This window comes from Prosopis cineraria, unplaced genomic scaffold (assembly GCF_029017545.1).
Source record: "Prosopis cineraria cultivar Desert tree isolate PC_DT_omini unplaced genomic scaffold, ASM2901754v1 PC14, whole genome shotgun sequence".
Lineage (NCBI taxonomy): Eukaryota > Viridiplantae > Streptophyta > Magnoliopsida > Fabales > Fabaceae > Prosopis > Prosopis cineraria.
The window spans coordinates 13,395,346-13,412,117 of NW_026555345.1; the positions used below are offsets into that span (position 1 = coordinate 13,395,346).

The window sequence follows — 16,772 nt, forward strand, 5'->3', positions numbered from 1 at the left end:
TTGTGGCTGCTATTCTTGATCCTCGGTATAAGCTTGAGTGGGTGCAATATTCACTTGATAAGATGTATTCTAGTGAGGTTGGAAAGCAAGTTGGAGGGCAATTGAATGATTTGCTCATTTCTTTGTATAATGAATACAAAGAGCATGTCTCTCCTTCAAAGCAAGTTGAAAAGGAGCAATCATTTAATTGCTACGAATCTGATGAAGATGATGACCCAGCTGTGAAAGTTAAAAAAATTCTTGAATATGAAAAGAAAAAATTCATGAGTGAAAGGCTTGGTGGGAGAACTAGTAGGACAGAAGTTGACAAGTATTTGGCTGAAGAAATTGAGATGGATAAGGATGATTTTAATATTTTAAATTGGTGGAAGTTGAATGAGCCTAGATTTCCCATTCTCTCTCAATTGGCAAGGGATGTTTTGGTTGTCCCAATTTCTACTGTTGCTTCTGAGTCTACTTTCAGCACTGGAGGACGTGTGCTAGATTCATTTAGGAGCTCTTTAACTCCTAAAGTTGTGCAATCTCTTGTTTGTGGTCAAGACTGGCTTCGCCACTCACTTCCGGTTCTAGTAGAAGAGAAGATAGATGACGCACAAAAGATTGAGAGAGGTGATTTATTATGTGTTATATTGTTTTAAATTTAATGTTGAGCTATTGGTTAAATGATATTAATATTAAATACTTTATTTATGTTTAGATCTTCAAAAAATTGCTATAGAAGCGAATGTGGATGTACTATGAGCCTTTGTTCTTAATGACTTGAGGTAATTATTTATATGTTAGCTTTTTAATTTTTAAATTTAATGACTTGAGGCACTGTGGCTGTTTAATTTTAATATACTATTATGTTTTAATTGTTATAGCTTGAGGCACTGTGGCTGTATATAGCTTTTTAATTGCTATACTATTATGTTTATTATTTGGTAGTTATGTAAGCTTTGTCGTCCAGTTCTTTTCATGATGATCTGTAAATAATTCTTTGCATCTTCCAGTCATGGCAGCAACAGCACCTGAGGCTGAGGAATCACAATTTGATGCTCGTCAATATGACACCAAAATTAATGAATTGTAAGAACTATAATCTTGTTCCTTTAACAAGTTATAAGCATATTTAATCTAGATTTTGCTTATGATTTGTCTCTACATTAGGCAAATTATTGCAATTGAATGCTCATACTCTCTACTTGATATTGGTAACTTCTTGATTTCAGACTTTCAGCTGATGGGCAGGATTTCTTGGCTTCTTATATGATTTTTACTTGTGTAATGTAGGTTGCAAGATGCTAGTGCTATGGTACTCCATTTATGAAGGTTGCTCATTTTATTTTGTTTTACTAATTTGGATATTTGATTATTGTAATGGTTTAATTTTAATATTTTAAAGACTTGTTGGTTTCTATGACTGGATTATATAGTACTGTGGTTGTTTAATTTTAATATTTAAAGTTATCTTCTTCTCTTTATCAATATTATATGGCACTTGGCTGATAGGAATTCCTCATGTGGAATTGAACAGTGATGCGAGCTTTTTTTTTTTTGGTTTCTTTCTTATTCGTTTTTTTTTTGTCAACTTTTTTTGGACCAAACAGTGATGTGAGCCTGAGGAAGGATTCTTTATATGGCACTTGGCTGGATTAAAAATTTTGTTAGCAAGCACATGTTAAAATGGGCTCATTGAAAAAAATGAATAAAAAAAGCCTAATTTTATAGTATTGTTTTTTAATATTTTAAAAAAATGGGCCCAATTTCAAGTAGCCCAATATGAAACCAAAAAACTGAATTAACCGACCGAACCGAATTATCAAATTTCAGTTCGGTCCTTGTTCGGTTTGATTGGTTTATTCGGTTCAATTCGGTTTTTATTTTTAGTGTTATTCGATCGATCGGTTCTGTATATTTTGAGACCGAACCGAACCGAACCGACCGATGCTCACCCCTATCTATTGACACCCTATCCCTACCAAAGGGTAATCTAATCAATGTGTGAACATCTTTTGCTTTCATTTCTTTTGACTTTCCCTTGATACGAAATTGATGGGTAGGTGGATTATAAGAAGATATTAATTTATAACAGAGGTCTTGAGGGAGTGTTTTCCATCTGATATCAAGCAACACCCTAAACCTGATGTTCTCTACCCTTATTCTTAGGTTCTCGTTCCCTTTCACAAATTCTGCAAGCTCCATAAACTGCCTCAGAGCACCTCATGTAAAAAGGAACCTTATATTTATTTTTTCCAGCATGTTCATAAGATTTTAATTGCCTAGCTTTCTCAATATACTTGGCTTTTTTAGCTTCTAGCAACTCTTCCCACGCCTTCAGTTCATATTTTATTCTATGTTTTAGCCTCATTTTCTTAAATTTATCTTCATTTTCCTTGAGAAAGTCCTCCTTGAAAAGACTTAACACATTCACCATCTTATTGCTTTAGAAAGAATATACATAACTTGCTATGAAAGTCCTTTCAGATCCAATCAATTATATATGCGGATCATATACATTTTTGACAAAATATATAATAATGCTTAATAGAGTAAGGATTGAGGTATAAAATTTTCAGACACAAAAATATAAAAGATAAAAAATAATAATAAAAAAATGAAAAGAGAAGGTGGGTGTGCAAGTTGAGTTGAGACTTATCTTGCACATGGAGGAGTAGGACTATGTAGCTTCTTGTGTTAAGTGAGAAGGTTTACCAGTTGTGACCCATTCATTAACAAGAAAATCAAATATAGAAAGGTACTACATCTTTATGAGAGGTCTTGTAGGTGTAGGGTGTCTCCCAAGTTCTAACCTACTCATTACACTTAATTGTGGCACCAAGATGTTTCAGTCTTTGCTGCCATTTATAAATATTATATAGATCACAAATCCACTGAAAGTCATTCAAGGTATCCAATATCACCTATATTGAAAAAAGACTATATGTTAAGCTTTGTATCAATCATGATGAGTATACTAACTAGGATCTCATTTAAAATATCCATAGCATATTATCCATATCAATTAATACATCAACATAAAAACTATAGCAAGTCAAGTTATTTATTGTAAGTCATAAATAGCTCATTTGTTGCACTATGACTGAATGTGTTAAATTTTAAAACTAAACATCTTTGTAGTGATATTGACAAGATAACTACTGGGAAGTTGAAACCAAAATGTACAAGTAAAGTTCAAATAATTCTTCTAAAAAATTATATCTAAAAACACAAAAATATATAAATTTATTTGATAAATTATTCTCAAAATAAGTTTTGAGAACAAAAAACAAGAAAAACTTGCTCAATTACTTGTTTTTCATAATTAATATTAGCATCATTTGTCATATTTAATTAATGTTATACTATAACTATGAACTAATTTAATAATAAAATTTGAATAGAATCACAAAGAAATATTAAAAGTAATATTGAAATATATATGAGTCTTAATAACAAAATCATCCAAATAATATTAATTTAAGCAAAGTCTCCAAAATGTTGGCAGTTCAAGCATTACCCTTGCATGCTCTTGGCTTGGCTTCATTATTGCGGCAACTCAATTTGTTAATAGGCGCGGAAAGAGATGCCTGCTCTACAACTTTTATTGAACAAATCACTTGCCTCTGGAAACAGGAAAGAAAAGAAGAAACTAGATAGGAGATGACAAATTATTTGTATTTAAAATCATAACAAAAAGTGAAAAACTACTCTCACTTTTTTTTTTAGCGATTCACTAGCACTAGTCAGCTCATGAAATAGCACAACTCACATAGACAAGGCAATTTTAAATTTCATGGAACATGACATGATAGGAAAAAAGCATAGCACTCTATAAACCTTTCACCTCAAAACATGACTAACTTAAGACCCATATAGAAAAAGATTATTAACAGTTGATCCCAGATAAATTAGCCAAGAACTAAAACTGGTGACAACATTCAAAGGCATTTTATTAACACTTTGCATGAAACAGACCCACAGATCATATATAGCCACAAATTGAAGGTTCAGCCCTACAGTCCTATAATTACTAAAGTGAAGAAGATAGAAGAGGAAGAGTGGGAGGGAGCGAACCAAAGTCAAGTGAGATTGGGGAGAGAGGGATAACGATGGCGGCGACAGCAAAGCCATAAGCCCACAATAGCAGAACTACTATTGGCAACATTGAGAAGCTCGAAGTTGCTAGAAATGAAGTGAGAACCATTGTCGGGCTGCAATGATGCTATGACGGCAAGACGATGATGAAGGCACAACACTTGAGGCGACACGCGAGGGCAAACATAGACTAAAGACTGGAATGGGGGAAATGACGTTTTTTCTTTTAATTTGAACAAAGGGCAAAATCATCATTTCATTAAATTCTCTAGTGACAGAAACATCTCTGAAGATTCCAGAAAAGTTATACCATTTTATGAGATTAATCTGCCAATTAAATAATTTAAAAGAACTTTATTATCATTTTTCATTAAAAAAATAGAAAGACTTATCGATTAATTTGTTTAATTATTATTATGAAAAATTTAACTTCCCCTAGACCAATCCAAAAGCGCCGCGTGGAAAGGTCCTTCCACAGTAGTCGTCGACGTCAGCTTGAGGCCTAGCAGCTTACCAAACGTTCTTCCGATTCTCTGATCTTCCGTCCATCTATTTTTCATCTCAGGGCTCAAGCCTTGGTCTTCTTACTGGATTTGTTTATTTCTCCATCGCACTCAAAACCCTAATTTGTGTTGGTCAGGTACGCGCCTCTTTCTTGCCTTCCTGCTTTCTCTGTTTGAATGTTCAATTTTTGCTTTCTGGGCAGTTTTGATGGTCGAATTAGGGTATTGTCTCATCTAATCTCTTTGATGTAGTCGAATTAGGGTATTATCTCATATAATCTCTTTGATGCTTGATTTTAGTCCAGAAGGGTATCAGAACTCTTTAATATCCTGTTATAGCAACCATGTGGAATCGCCTTGTAGGTAAACCTAAAAACGAAACCAATACTCTGACGACTCTGGACAAGTTAAACGAGGTGAGTCAGATACGATTATCGAAAGATATGATTTTCGGTCTTTCCCTTGGTGTGAAATCGTTCGTACTTCCGATTCGTTTTTAAATACATCCTCTGTTGATTTTTACTTCATCGTAGTGGGAGATGTAATTAACTTTTGCTTGTAAATTGATTGTGCGAGATTACTACGATTACTTTTTAAAAATTCGATATGAGATTGTACGTTTTGATTTTAGTCTTGGCAGTTTTATGAAGTTTTCACGCTATTTTAGTCTGTTAGAATAAAATTTTGCTTAATCAACCTAGGATGGTTACCTAGTTATTTGTCAAATTAACACATTATTATTAGAATTTCATAGCATAGGAGAATGGCAAATTAAGACCTCATTAGAACATTAATGTCAAGTTAATATCTTTTAACAACTTAAGCTTTGAAATTCAGCACTCCTGCTCCTATGTTTTAGTACTAAAATCTTTTTAAAAAAACCGTGATTTGGTATTAATCTTCTTATGAGGTTTTTACTTCTTGTTCTCCTTTTAATTACTATATGTGTGCTAGGTTTATTGTTTCCCATTCATATCAAGCAATGATTTCCTTTTCAAGACAAACGATATTCTCAATTCAACTGTTCCACTCTTTGTAGACGCTTGAAATGCTAGAAAAAAAGGAGAATCTTCTTGCTAAAAAAGTTGCAGCAGAGGTTGAGAAGGCCAAAGATTATACTCGAGCGAAGAACAAAAGGGGTATGTTTCCAAATGCATGGATGCTTGCTTATTCTTCACAATTTTTTTGGATATTCACTCCTTTTATTTTCCATCTTTTCATACATTCTGTTGAGACTTGTCCACATATGCAATAGTCAAAGGTTGGCCGGAAAACAATACATCAGTTGTAGTTCGTTTATAACAGTACAATCAGGAATTACGTGTTCAGGAAATTAGCCTGAATTGGTATAGCAGTGCTATTATGCTTATGCATGAAAACAAATGGATATATAGTGGAAGCTCTGCATAAATGGGACAGCCATTTGTCTCCATGGTCTCAGATTCCAGTGCTTTCATATCACTGATTTTTCATACTAAAATGGTCTGGAATGCTGTGGTGTAAGCTTTCACACTAATCTGCGGCACTTTGTCTCGAGTTAGACATGTTAAAATGGTTTGTGATTAAATGTATTATGCATAACAATTTGGCAATCCGGCTTCTGCAATCCATGATGCAGTAGGTTTAAAATTTGTATGGATAAGCACAACACACATACTACACGCACGAACATCCACATATTGGTTTTTTGTAGTCCATTGATTTTGAGTGTTTGCTTCATGGCAGCGGCCATACAATGTTTGAAGAAGAAGAGGCTGTATGAACAGCAAATAGAGCAGCTTGGAAATTTCCAATTGCGTGTTCATGATCAGGTCTGAATACAGCTTCATAGTTAACATGTGTACTGGCAACTATTGAGGTTGTTAAGATTCTTTTTCATATTGTGCTGGTAAATCATCTCACAGATGATAATGTTGGAGGGTGCTAAGGCCACCACAGAAACAGTAGATGCATTGAGAACCGGAGCATCTGCTATGAAGGCTATGGCAAAAGCAACGTATGCAGCACTATTTTTGTTATGGCATATTTAGTTATTTCGTTTTCAGTTTTAAAATATTTGCTCATGAAAATTGTTGAATGTGACCTTTTGGTTAACAATACTCTTAAAAGCTTGGTTAATAATAGAGCACAATGGGGTCATTCAATTCATGTAGTCAACTTCACCTAACTTCTTCTTTTCAGTTTTAAAAAGATTTATAATGTTCTGTTCGTCTTTGTTTGGCCTGTTTCATCATTGATGCCATTGTTGTGCAGGAATATTGATGATGTTGACAGGACCATGGATGAGATCAATGAACAGACTGAGAACATGAAACAGATTCAAGAAGCCTTGGCAACTCCAATTGGCGCATCTGCTGACTTTGACGAGGTCTTGTTCTCTCAGCCACAAATACGATATTTTTGATCCAGAGATTATGTTGTAGTGTCATTGTCTCAGTGAAAACTAACATGTAATTTGTGGGCATTCCAACTTGTATTTTCAGGACGAATTGGAAGCAGAACTTGAAGAGCTGGAGGGTGCTGAGTTGGAAGAACAGCTTCTTCAGCCAGCAACTACAGCTCCGGCAGCCCCTGTGCAGGTCCCAGCTGGGCGGCAGCCTGCTCACCCTGTGCCTCCACAGAAGCAAACTGCTGAGGAAGATGAACTGGCTGCTTTGCAGGCTGAGATGGCACTTTAAGCTGGGAACCTTTAGTACGGATTAGATTAGCAGTATGATTAATGTGAAAGTTGAGAAGGCTTTTATACACGCCATGTCATTTTCATGTTCTATATAACATCAAATGGAATCGCTTGTATATCATAGTATGAATAAGATTGCTCATTTTGAAATATGCTGTTATCTTATCATAGATAGTTGATCTTGTTGATTATGCCGGAATTTACCTGGCGTCATTGCGTATTACGACAGGCAAGCGATTGCGGAATACTTAGGGTGAATTTAATTGAAAAGAAATTAGAGGATGCATTCAAACTTGGCAAAAGTTGAACAGAGAAGTCTCGTTGAAAACTTGCCATCTACTTTTCGCCTGAATAAAAATATAGATAAATCATATGCATTTGTGGCATTTTTATTTTTTATTTTTTTGATAAAGAAACGGGCAAAAGCCCTTTATTCAACTATAATATCTAGTGCGTGAGAAACCCACTGAATCACAATAGGAGGCTCATTAAAATAACACAGAATAAAATCTTGAGAAAAACTATAATTTGCCAACCAATTCGCACGATTGTTGCCTTCTCTATGAACATGTATAATGTCAACCCACTAATCAGACATCAACAATTCACAAATCATCTTCATAATCCTACCAACTTTAGTAGTAGCCACCATATTTCTATTTTAAGAGCCTGAATAATTGATAAAAAATCACCCTCAACAATTAATTTCGTAAATCTCCTTTCCTTCGCACACAACAGACCACAATACATGCCCCATAATTCTACATTAAAAGCATTACATGAGCCAAGCCTCTTAACATAACCTCCAATCCATTTTCCATTAGCATCTATAGACAATCCCCTACATCCAGCTACTTGATCCTGCCCCCTTGAAGCCCCATCAAAATTAAGCTTTATCTACCCATCAAGAGGAGGATTCCATTTAATCTCAACTCTTCATCTCAGTATCCTCCCTAAACCAGACAGCTTTAACAAAGAAGTTATTTCCTCCACATACCTCAAAATAACTCTTTCAGGATATAAAATCATCACATACCCAACTTCAAATAAAATTTTGTTCCGCTAGTGCCACAACCACCAACATGTGATAGCAAAAATTCTCCTCCAGTCTTTGTCCCATTTAAATTCACAATCAACCAGCGCCTCTTTGGTAAAGTAAAAAAACCCACTTGTAGTTTCCCTACAACCAAGGGTAAACTAGATTTTCTTAGCCTCTACACAATTGCATGACACATGCATCACATCCTCATCCTCCACATTTCATCTACAACAAACAGGTGACCCACCCAGAATTCGAGATCTTCTAACTGATGTCATTAACCTCTCATGCATTGCAAGCCATAGAAAAACTTACATATGTCTCGAGCCCTTCCACTTCCATATTCCCTTCCAAACATCATCATAGGGAACACTTTCCCTATCATACAAGTACTTATACATATGAGACACACAATACATATCAGAATCATAATTTCTCCACCTCACACAATCAGCCCCTATCCCCTCTCTTGGTGTGGAAATAGCTCTCAATTTGAGTAAAATATCATGACTCAAATAATCTTTCAAAAAACAAAATTCTCACTTAGCCTTCTCATTCACTAAGCTCTTCACATAGTAATTTAATAAAGGAGCCTTTAGAATTCTATAACAACTATCCAGCAAACATCCCATACTATCAGCCTAAATATCCTTTCAAAAATTCACACTAGCTCCATCATTAACCTCCCAAGACAAAAAATGAGAAAGTTTAGGCCAAACTTATGCCACAGGCTTCCACAATGATGAATCAGAGGACCTCACCATACGATCACCCAAAAGATCGCATCCTCTGCCATATCGTTCCCATAGCACCCTTGAACATAGATTCTAAGGCTTCGCCACCATATTCCACCCAATTCTACTAAGCAATGCCTTATTCATTAATTCCATATCTCTTAACCCTATACCACCCTTCTCTTTTGGAAGACAAATTGACTCCCAACTCACAGCATGAATACTCCTCTTCATATAAAGTCCCTTTACACTTTCTTAATCCTATTGCAAATGCCTTTTGGAATTCGAGAATGTTGCATATTAAAAACAACAATCTGGGAAGAAGCTAGATGCACCAAAGTAAGCTTACCCGCAAGAGAAAAACACTACTTCTTCCAACCATTTAGCTTATTTTGTACCTTATTAAATATTTCTAACTACCCTTCCATTCACAATATAAGCCCCCAAATATCTTCCAATCTTTTCTGACTTCTGAAAGCCACTAACATCACATATCAACCTTTACTGCAACCCAGAAGCATTCTTTGAGAAAAAAATTGATGTCTTTTTCCTATTCATAATTTGCCCTAAAATAACACTGAACAAATCAAACACCTTCAGTACATTACACATTTGCTTCATACTTGCTTCACAAAACAACAAAAGATCATCTGCAAACATCAAATGAGATATTTGCACTCCATTCCTCCTAACTATCAGTGGTTTCCACTCATTTTTATTCACAGAATTAGAAAGTAGATGGGACAACTTTTCCATCCCAAGCACAAATAAGTATGGAGATAAAGGATCTCCTTGTCTAAACCCCCTTGAATGCATAAATTCCTTCTTTCTAACACCATTCCACAACACAAACATAGCCGTTATACTAATACATTGATGAAAAAAAGCCAATTCATCTTGTCATAAGCCTTTTCCAAGTCTATCTTTATGGCCATAAAACCCTTACCACTACTCATTCTATTCATCATATGAACCATTTCATTTGCTCTTTGAAATTTTCATGAAGAAGCCAAGCTCCCTTAAAACAAAAAGGTCTAAACCCCTTACCCCTCCACTTCGAATTTGTATTAATGAGTAACAGGTGATGATCAGATCCCAACCTCATCAACACTCTAATCTCAACATTACAAAAGCCTTCCTATCACAAGTCATCACACAACCCACGATCTAACCTTTTAAACAACCAATCTATCCCTTGTTACTTCGGACCAACCCATATGAAAAAAGGCCTCTTTGCATGCAAATCAATCAATTTATTATCATTAATCCACTAATTAAAGCAATTACATCTAGCTAGATTAACTTTTGCACCAATTCTTTGTTCAACTGGTGAGGCAATCGCATTAAAATCACCTGCCAATAACCAATTCTTCCTCATATTTCTCGCAATATTACCAAGCACATCCCACACATCCCCCTTTCTATGTTCATGCGGACTAATATAGACTGCTAAGAACATCCAATCCTCATTAATTATATAATGAATAAACTGTTCATGTATTACAACTTCCTTTACATTGATACTCCCGTCCCTCCTTAAAATCTAAATTCCACCAGCAAAGCCATCCGCCTCCTTCAGTAAAGCTACTTGAAATCCCCAATTCCTAATTTTTCTTTTAGCATTTAGTCCACTCACCCTAGGCTCTAACAACACCACGAAATTTAGTCTATTATCTCTACATAAACTCTTAAATGATCCAGCAAAACCCTTGCTAGCCGTACCTCTACAATTCTAGACAAGGACTTTTATTACAAAACCACAGACAGTAGAAACAATTAAATTAAGCTTTGCTATCATCAATCTTCTCATCATGAGACATCATTTCACTATCTTCCTCACTCAACTCAATGTTTTCACCATCTTCTAGATCCTCATCATCCCTCTCCATATCACTATTTAAGCTTTTCCCATCCACTTCCTCATCAGTCATCATGTTAATTCTGGAAGATAAATTGAACTTGTCATGTGCTTCTATAAACTTCTCCACAGAAGGCCTATTTAATAGCCTCTTCTCCTCAACCTTCTCATTAATCCTCAAACTAGTTTTTTCCACCCTCGATAACATAGATGGAGTAACCACCTTCATTGGTTCCTTCCTAAACCTTCTGTTAAGATCCCCCTTTTTGTACACAGAACTATTACCATTAGATATATCCTTTAGAGGTCCCCTTGAATTCTTTACTACACCCTCATCCTTATCATTAAAGATAGCAAACCTATTACTATTCTTTAGAATCTCCTTTTCCACCTTACCTTTTCACACTTTTCTGGGGCGTTGAACAACCTTCCACAGCCTTACCTCTTCCACAACTTCCACATCATTCTTTTGACTTCCTTCTACATTAACAACCTTCTTAGATTCCCCCACAACCACTTTTTCCTCATTAGCCTTTTTTAATTCATCACAGTCAGTATGAACATGACCATATTTCCTATAATACAAACAAAGCAAACTCATGCATTCATATTCAATCGATTTAACAAATCCTTCTATACTATATTTAGGAAATAGAGCTTTAGTTAAATCTAATTCCACACATAACCTGGAAAACTTCCCTCTCCCCCTTAGAGCCATAGGAATATCCACTCTAATAGGCTTCCCAATAGCACAACCTAGATTAAATAAAAACTTCCTATCATAATGAGTAGTAGGAAGGTCAGGAAGAAAAAACTTGATTGATGACTTCCTTCTTTAGATCAAAATCAGGCCTTTATCATATTATACTCAAATAGCTATCAAACACCATCCATAGACCCCTAGTAAAAGCTAAATCATAATCATCCTAAGACTGAAACTTTACCAAATAAAAGCCATTCACTAAATCTATCACCCTAATTTGACCCTGACGTGCCTAAATTTGCCTCAAAATATGAATCAATAAAGCCAAACATACCTCCTTCCTAATCAACTTCACCACCAACGTTTGCTTAAATGGTTTCAACAATCTCTCTTTCTTTGCATCATCAAGCACGAAATTTGAACACAAAGGATGGCTATAATCCACTGAAATACCCTTTAATGGCTCCTTCACTCCCTCAAATCCTATCCTCAAACCATTCCTTAGCTCCTTCATAGCTCCTGCCTCATCCTCCTCATCATCTAGATCACTCCATGCCCATTTAAAATTCTTCATCAGAGAATCCTTATATGATTGAACAGTTAGACCTTTAGACAAAGCTCCTTCCTCTATCCATGCTTCCACCTGAGGCTTAAGAGAAATCTTACCAGAGAAACTAGCATCCCCTTTCCACATCTTTTTTTGAATCCGATCCAAAGCATCCTTCTCCATAGCCGAAACCCTCGCCGCAAGCGCTGTTGTGCTTGAGTATGAGGATAAGAGCATTTTTCTTTTTATTCTCTTCAATAAAATATTTTGGCCTCCAATAATATTTATTTTTGCATTTGATGGCATTTTAATCATGAATTGTAATAGTTTCACCTCAAATATAAATAGTTTTAAAAGTGATTCAATGTCCCAAATATGAGATAATTTAGTAAAAATAGGATTTTATTAAATGTACCTTTTTAATATTATCTTGGAAAAATTAATCTTTTAATCCTGCAACTTTTAACTCACTTGTAACTCAGTCCTTCAACTATGATTTGCTGCGACTCAGTCCTTCAACTATAACTCGCTACAACTCAATCTCTCAACTTTTGATTCACCTATAACTCGATCTTTATTTGTTATTTTTTTAAAATTTCTTATCAAATAAGAGGGATAAAAAAATGCTCATATATTATTTTAAAATACCCTCCTCTTGCTCATTGATGTGAGATATAAGCTAACATGAAAAAAAATTAACATAAAAGTTAAGGGACTAATTTGTAAGTAATTCAAAAGTTGAGGGACTGAGTCACAGCGAGTCATAGTTGAAGGACTGAGTTGCAAATGACTTAAAAGTTAGAGGACTAAAATATTATTTTTCTCTATTATCTTTTCCTCCTTATTATTCTATATCCCGTTAATCATTTAAGGCTATATTAAATGAATAATATTTTTGAAAATATATATTTTTGTTTTAAAAATAAGATTATAAAGTGTATTCAATGAGTTTTATTAGTATGCATAATTTTATCTAAATTTGACTTATAAATTGGAATAAAGAGAGTACTATTTATGGCTTTAATAATAATAAGAGAAGGTGAAAATTGCAAACCTTATAAAGACATTAATAATAATTGAAGATATCAAGTTATGGAAATGGAATGATAATAGTCTTTTATTTGTAACTAAAATAAATAATGGAATGTGATTTATGAATTAAGTAAAGTTAATTTTAAATTTAAGTAATGTCACTTATGAATTAATAGAAAGTCAACTAAGAATGGATAGATAAATAATTTTATGAATTTATATATCATCACTTATAATTTAATGATAGTTACTTGTGAATTTTAGTAAGTTCAATTCTGAAAATTTAGGTGTGAATGAATAGATAATCTCATGAAGTTATGCATTACTTGTGATTCAAGGGTAATTAATTATGAATTTTAGAAATGTTATTCATGAATATATGAAATGTTAATTGTGAATGATTATAAATAGTCTTTAAACTCTTAATTATAAATTAATGATTAAGGAATCTTCTCATGTTTTTGAATATCCATAAAACTAACTTTCCATAAATTCACAAGTAACTTTTTAAAAATGTATAACTAGTTCTCCTTAGATTCACAAGTGATGAAATATATATTCATGAAACTATCTATTTATTTATAATTAGCTTTTCATATAGGGAAAATACCTTTGTGGGTCCTTATAGTTTACTTTAGTTTTAAATCAGGTCCCTATACTTTCAATTGTTGTAATCAAACCCTTATATTTTTAACTGTTAAGCCCATTAGTCCTTTTCCATTTAACACTATTAAAACTTAACAAATTCCTTAACTTTGTTAGTGTAAAATAATTAGAAGCCAAAGAGAAAAAAATTAACACGCTGGATGGACACCATAGACTGGGAGAAGTGAAACATGAAATAGGTTATTCACGCTAGTTCTTTGTGAACGTCATTGTGGAGAACAACAGACATCGTGAGGGTGGCTGTTGCCAAAGCCTTTTCGATTCTGCTTGATTGTCATTCTGATTTGTCTTTGGTTTGCTTGTGCTGGTGAAAGAGGTAAGCTTTTTCATTGTCATGTTTTTTCATTCACCTTCGGTCATACTGGTGCTCTGCGAACATCACGCTAGAGAACAAGAGAAAGAACACGTCACTTTTATGGCCAAAGCTTTTTCGGTTATGCTTCAATGTCATTCTGATTCATCTTCAATTTGCCCCGTGCTAATGAAAGAGGTAAGCTTAGTCATTTTCATGTTTTTCCATTCATCTTTGGTCGTGCGTTTTCAGTTCTGCCCTGTTCCTTGCTATTAACATCTTCTTTCTTTAAACATGAATATCATTTGCTCTATATTATGTGCATTAGACAGAGTGAGAATGAGAGTTTGGTTTATGTCTATATTTCAGCTTCGGTCGTGCATTTTCAGTTATACCTTGTTCCTTACTATCAATGTGCGTCAAACAAAGTGACCAAGTCTCACTTTTCTTTGCTCTCTATTGTCATGTTTATGTCATTTCCTTTAATGGTCATGTTTAGTTTATGTCTATATTTCAGCTTGCTTTCATTTTAATGGGACCCTGAGATGCAAAAGAAATAGGCTATGGTGATGAAATAGAAAAAGAGAGTGAGAATGAGAGTTTGATGGATAAGGATGATAGTGTTCCAAGCATACAAGTTGAGGATAGTGATGAGGCAGAATTAAATGATGATTACTTTTATCATTTTGTTGATGTTGATATAGTTCAAAATGTGGGACGAGAGTGGAGTGCTTCTGATATGGTAGAATTTCATCCAATACAATTATAGATTATTCCATTTGAGTTACCTAATGAAAACTTTTTGAATATGCTTTCTGACCTAAAGGATGATGAGCTACATGAAGAGTATGTAGTGGATGATGAGGGAGACTAACAATTAATAAGATATGAGAAATACAATCTTGTTGAGACATGTAAGGTTTTTGAATTTAAGTTGGGAATGGAGTTTACTCTAATTAATCAATTTTGAGAGGCACTTCGGAGAATTATTTAATGCATGGGCATGATGTTACATTCATAAAAAATAATAAGAATAGATGCCGAGCTAAGTGTAAGAAGGAGTGTGGTTGGTTGATATTTGTAATCAAAGTTGGTGGCTCAATGACCTTTCGAGTAAAAACAATTAAACCAAAGCATACTTGTGGGTTAACATTTACTTCAAAATTGGCTACATCAAAGTGGGTTTCAGACAAGATAGAAGATCATGTGAAGATGAACAAGAATTTAAAATTAAGGGATGTGATTTCAATTGTCAAACAAGATTACATAGTTCAACCTTTAATCAACAAGGCATTTTAGGCTAGAAAGATAGCAAAGAAGAAGATTAAGGAGATCATAAATAAGAATACAATAAGAGAAACCCAGAATCTACATTTGATCTTGTCGTTGATAATCCTTATGTAGACTGCCCACATGTGTTTAAAAGATTGTATGTATCCTTGGAATCGGTGAGAAGGGGTTTCAATAATGCATGTAGGCCAATTATTAGATTAGATAATTGCTTCCTCAAGGGCACGTACGGTGGTATTTTATTAGTGGCCATCAACCGTGATCCTAATGATCAATATTTCCCTCTAGCCGTAGTAGTGGTTGAAACTGAGAATAGGAATTATTGGGCATGGTTCTTAAAAAATTTATTTGATGATATTGGAAGTACTACTAAAAAGAAATGGCTTTTTATCTTAGATCAGCAAAAGGTAATGTGTTTAATTTTTTTCAATAGTTTGGAGTGTGTGAAATTAATTTGAAATTAATCATTACTTTTATTGGTTATGTAGGGCTTAGTTCAAGCATTTGAAGAATTGCTTCAAGGAGTTGAGCACAGATTTTGTGTTAGACACTTGTATGCCAACATAAAGTTAAGGTTTGATGGAGAAACGATGGTTAGAGATTTAGTGATATGTACCGCAAAAGCCACTTACCTCCAGCTTAGAGAGAACTTATGAAACAGTTGCATAATGTGTCAAAGGAATTATATTAGACCAAGTCTCACTTTTTTGAGTATTCAACAAGTGACATGATTATGAATAATATATCAAAGTCTTTCAATAGCTGATTGTTGGAAGCAAGAGAACTTCCCATTATTGCTCTTCTTGATTTGGTTCGAATGTATTGGACGAATAGATTTGCAGAGAATCGAATTAAAGCTGCAAAATATTATGGCAAGGGTACTGTATGCCCAAGACCCCATAAGAGGCTTGACAAGGAGGTTGAAGAGTCTAGAAAATGGATACCAAGATGGGCTGGAGACAAGTTTGAAGTTCAATATAACAGTCAAAGGTTTATTGTTGATTTAAGAAAAAAAGACTTGTGAGTGTCGGTAGTGGCAATTATCTGGAATCCCTTGTAGGTAAATTAATGATATAACTCATTCCCTCATTTATGAAATTGATTTATATTCTGTTTTAGTGTTAATTGCAGGCATGCTGTTATTTGTATTTACGAGAAGTGTGAGAATCCTCAACAATATGTGAATGAATATCTTACCATGAAAAAAAAATATAGAGTGTTATGATCTAATTATACAACTAATCAATGGAGAAGAAATGTGGGATAGAATTGAAATGGAGCCTATTGATCCACTAATATTTCACAAATGTTCGAGTAGACTGAAAAAAGTGACAGAATAAGGAGAAGGATG

The 16,772-nt window shown here is 34.3% G+C and overlaps 1 protein-coding gene and 1 long non-coding RNA gene across 3 annotated transcripts; both read left to right on the plus strand.

The window, feature by feature from the left end:
* Positions 1 to 431: 431 nt before the first annotated feature.
* On the plus strand, positions 432 to 1,400 carry LOC129292637 (uncharacterized). Its single transcript, XR_008588926.1, has 4 exons — positions 432 to 609; positions 698 to 764; positions 993 to 1,068; positions 1,273 to 1,400. It is a non-coding gene; the product is annotated as an uncharacterized LOC129292637 (long non-coding RNA).
* A 3,158-nt stretch (positions 1,401 to 4,558) lies between these two features.
* On the plus strand, positions 4,559 to 7,410 carry LOC129293415 (vacuolar protein sorting-associated protein 32 homolog 2-like). Of its 2 annotated transcripts, none has more exons than XM_054931364.1 (7): positions 4,559 to 4,717; positions 4,886 to 4,996; positions 5,620 to 5,719; positions 6,306 to 6,391; positions 6,485 to 6,576; positions 6,834 to 6,948; positions 7,064 to 7,410. In XM_054931364.1, the coding sequence occupies exons 2-7, from the start codon at positions 4,925 to 4,927 to the stop codon at positions 7,256 to 7,258; spliced, it is 660 nt and encodes a 219-aa protein (XP_054787339.1). In that variant the 5' UTR covers positions 4,559 to 4,717; positions 4,886 to 4,924; the 3' UTR covers positions 7,259 to 7,410. The 2 variants fall into 2 exon arrangements, with proteins under 2 accessions (XP_054787339.1, XP_054787341.1); XM_054931366.1 differs by having other exon boundaries at positions 4,562 to 4,717; positions 4,881 to 4,996.
* The last annotated feature ends 9,362 nt before the right edge of the window (positions 7,411 to 16,772 follow it).

Bases quoted from the DNA above. Each gene is read 5' to 3' on its own strand.
- LOC129293415 (XM_054931364.1), top strand. From the start codon at position 4,925: ATGTGGAATCGCCTTGTAGGTAAACCTAAAAACGAAACCAATACTCTG. The intron at 4,997-5,619 runs GTGAGTCAGATA...CACTCTTTGTAG, and splicing joins CTCTGGACAAGTTAAACGAG to ACGCTTGAAATGCTAGAAAA. The intron at 5,720-6,305 runs GTATGTTTCCAA...GCTTCATGGCAG, and splicing joins TCGAGCGAAGAACAAAAGGG to CGGCCATACAATGTTTGAAG.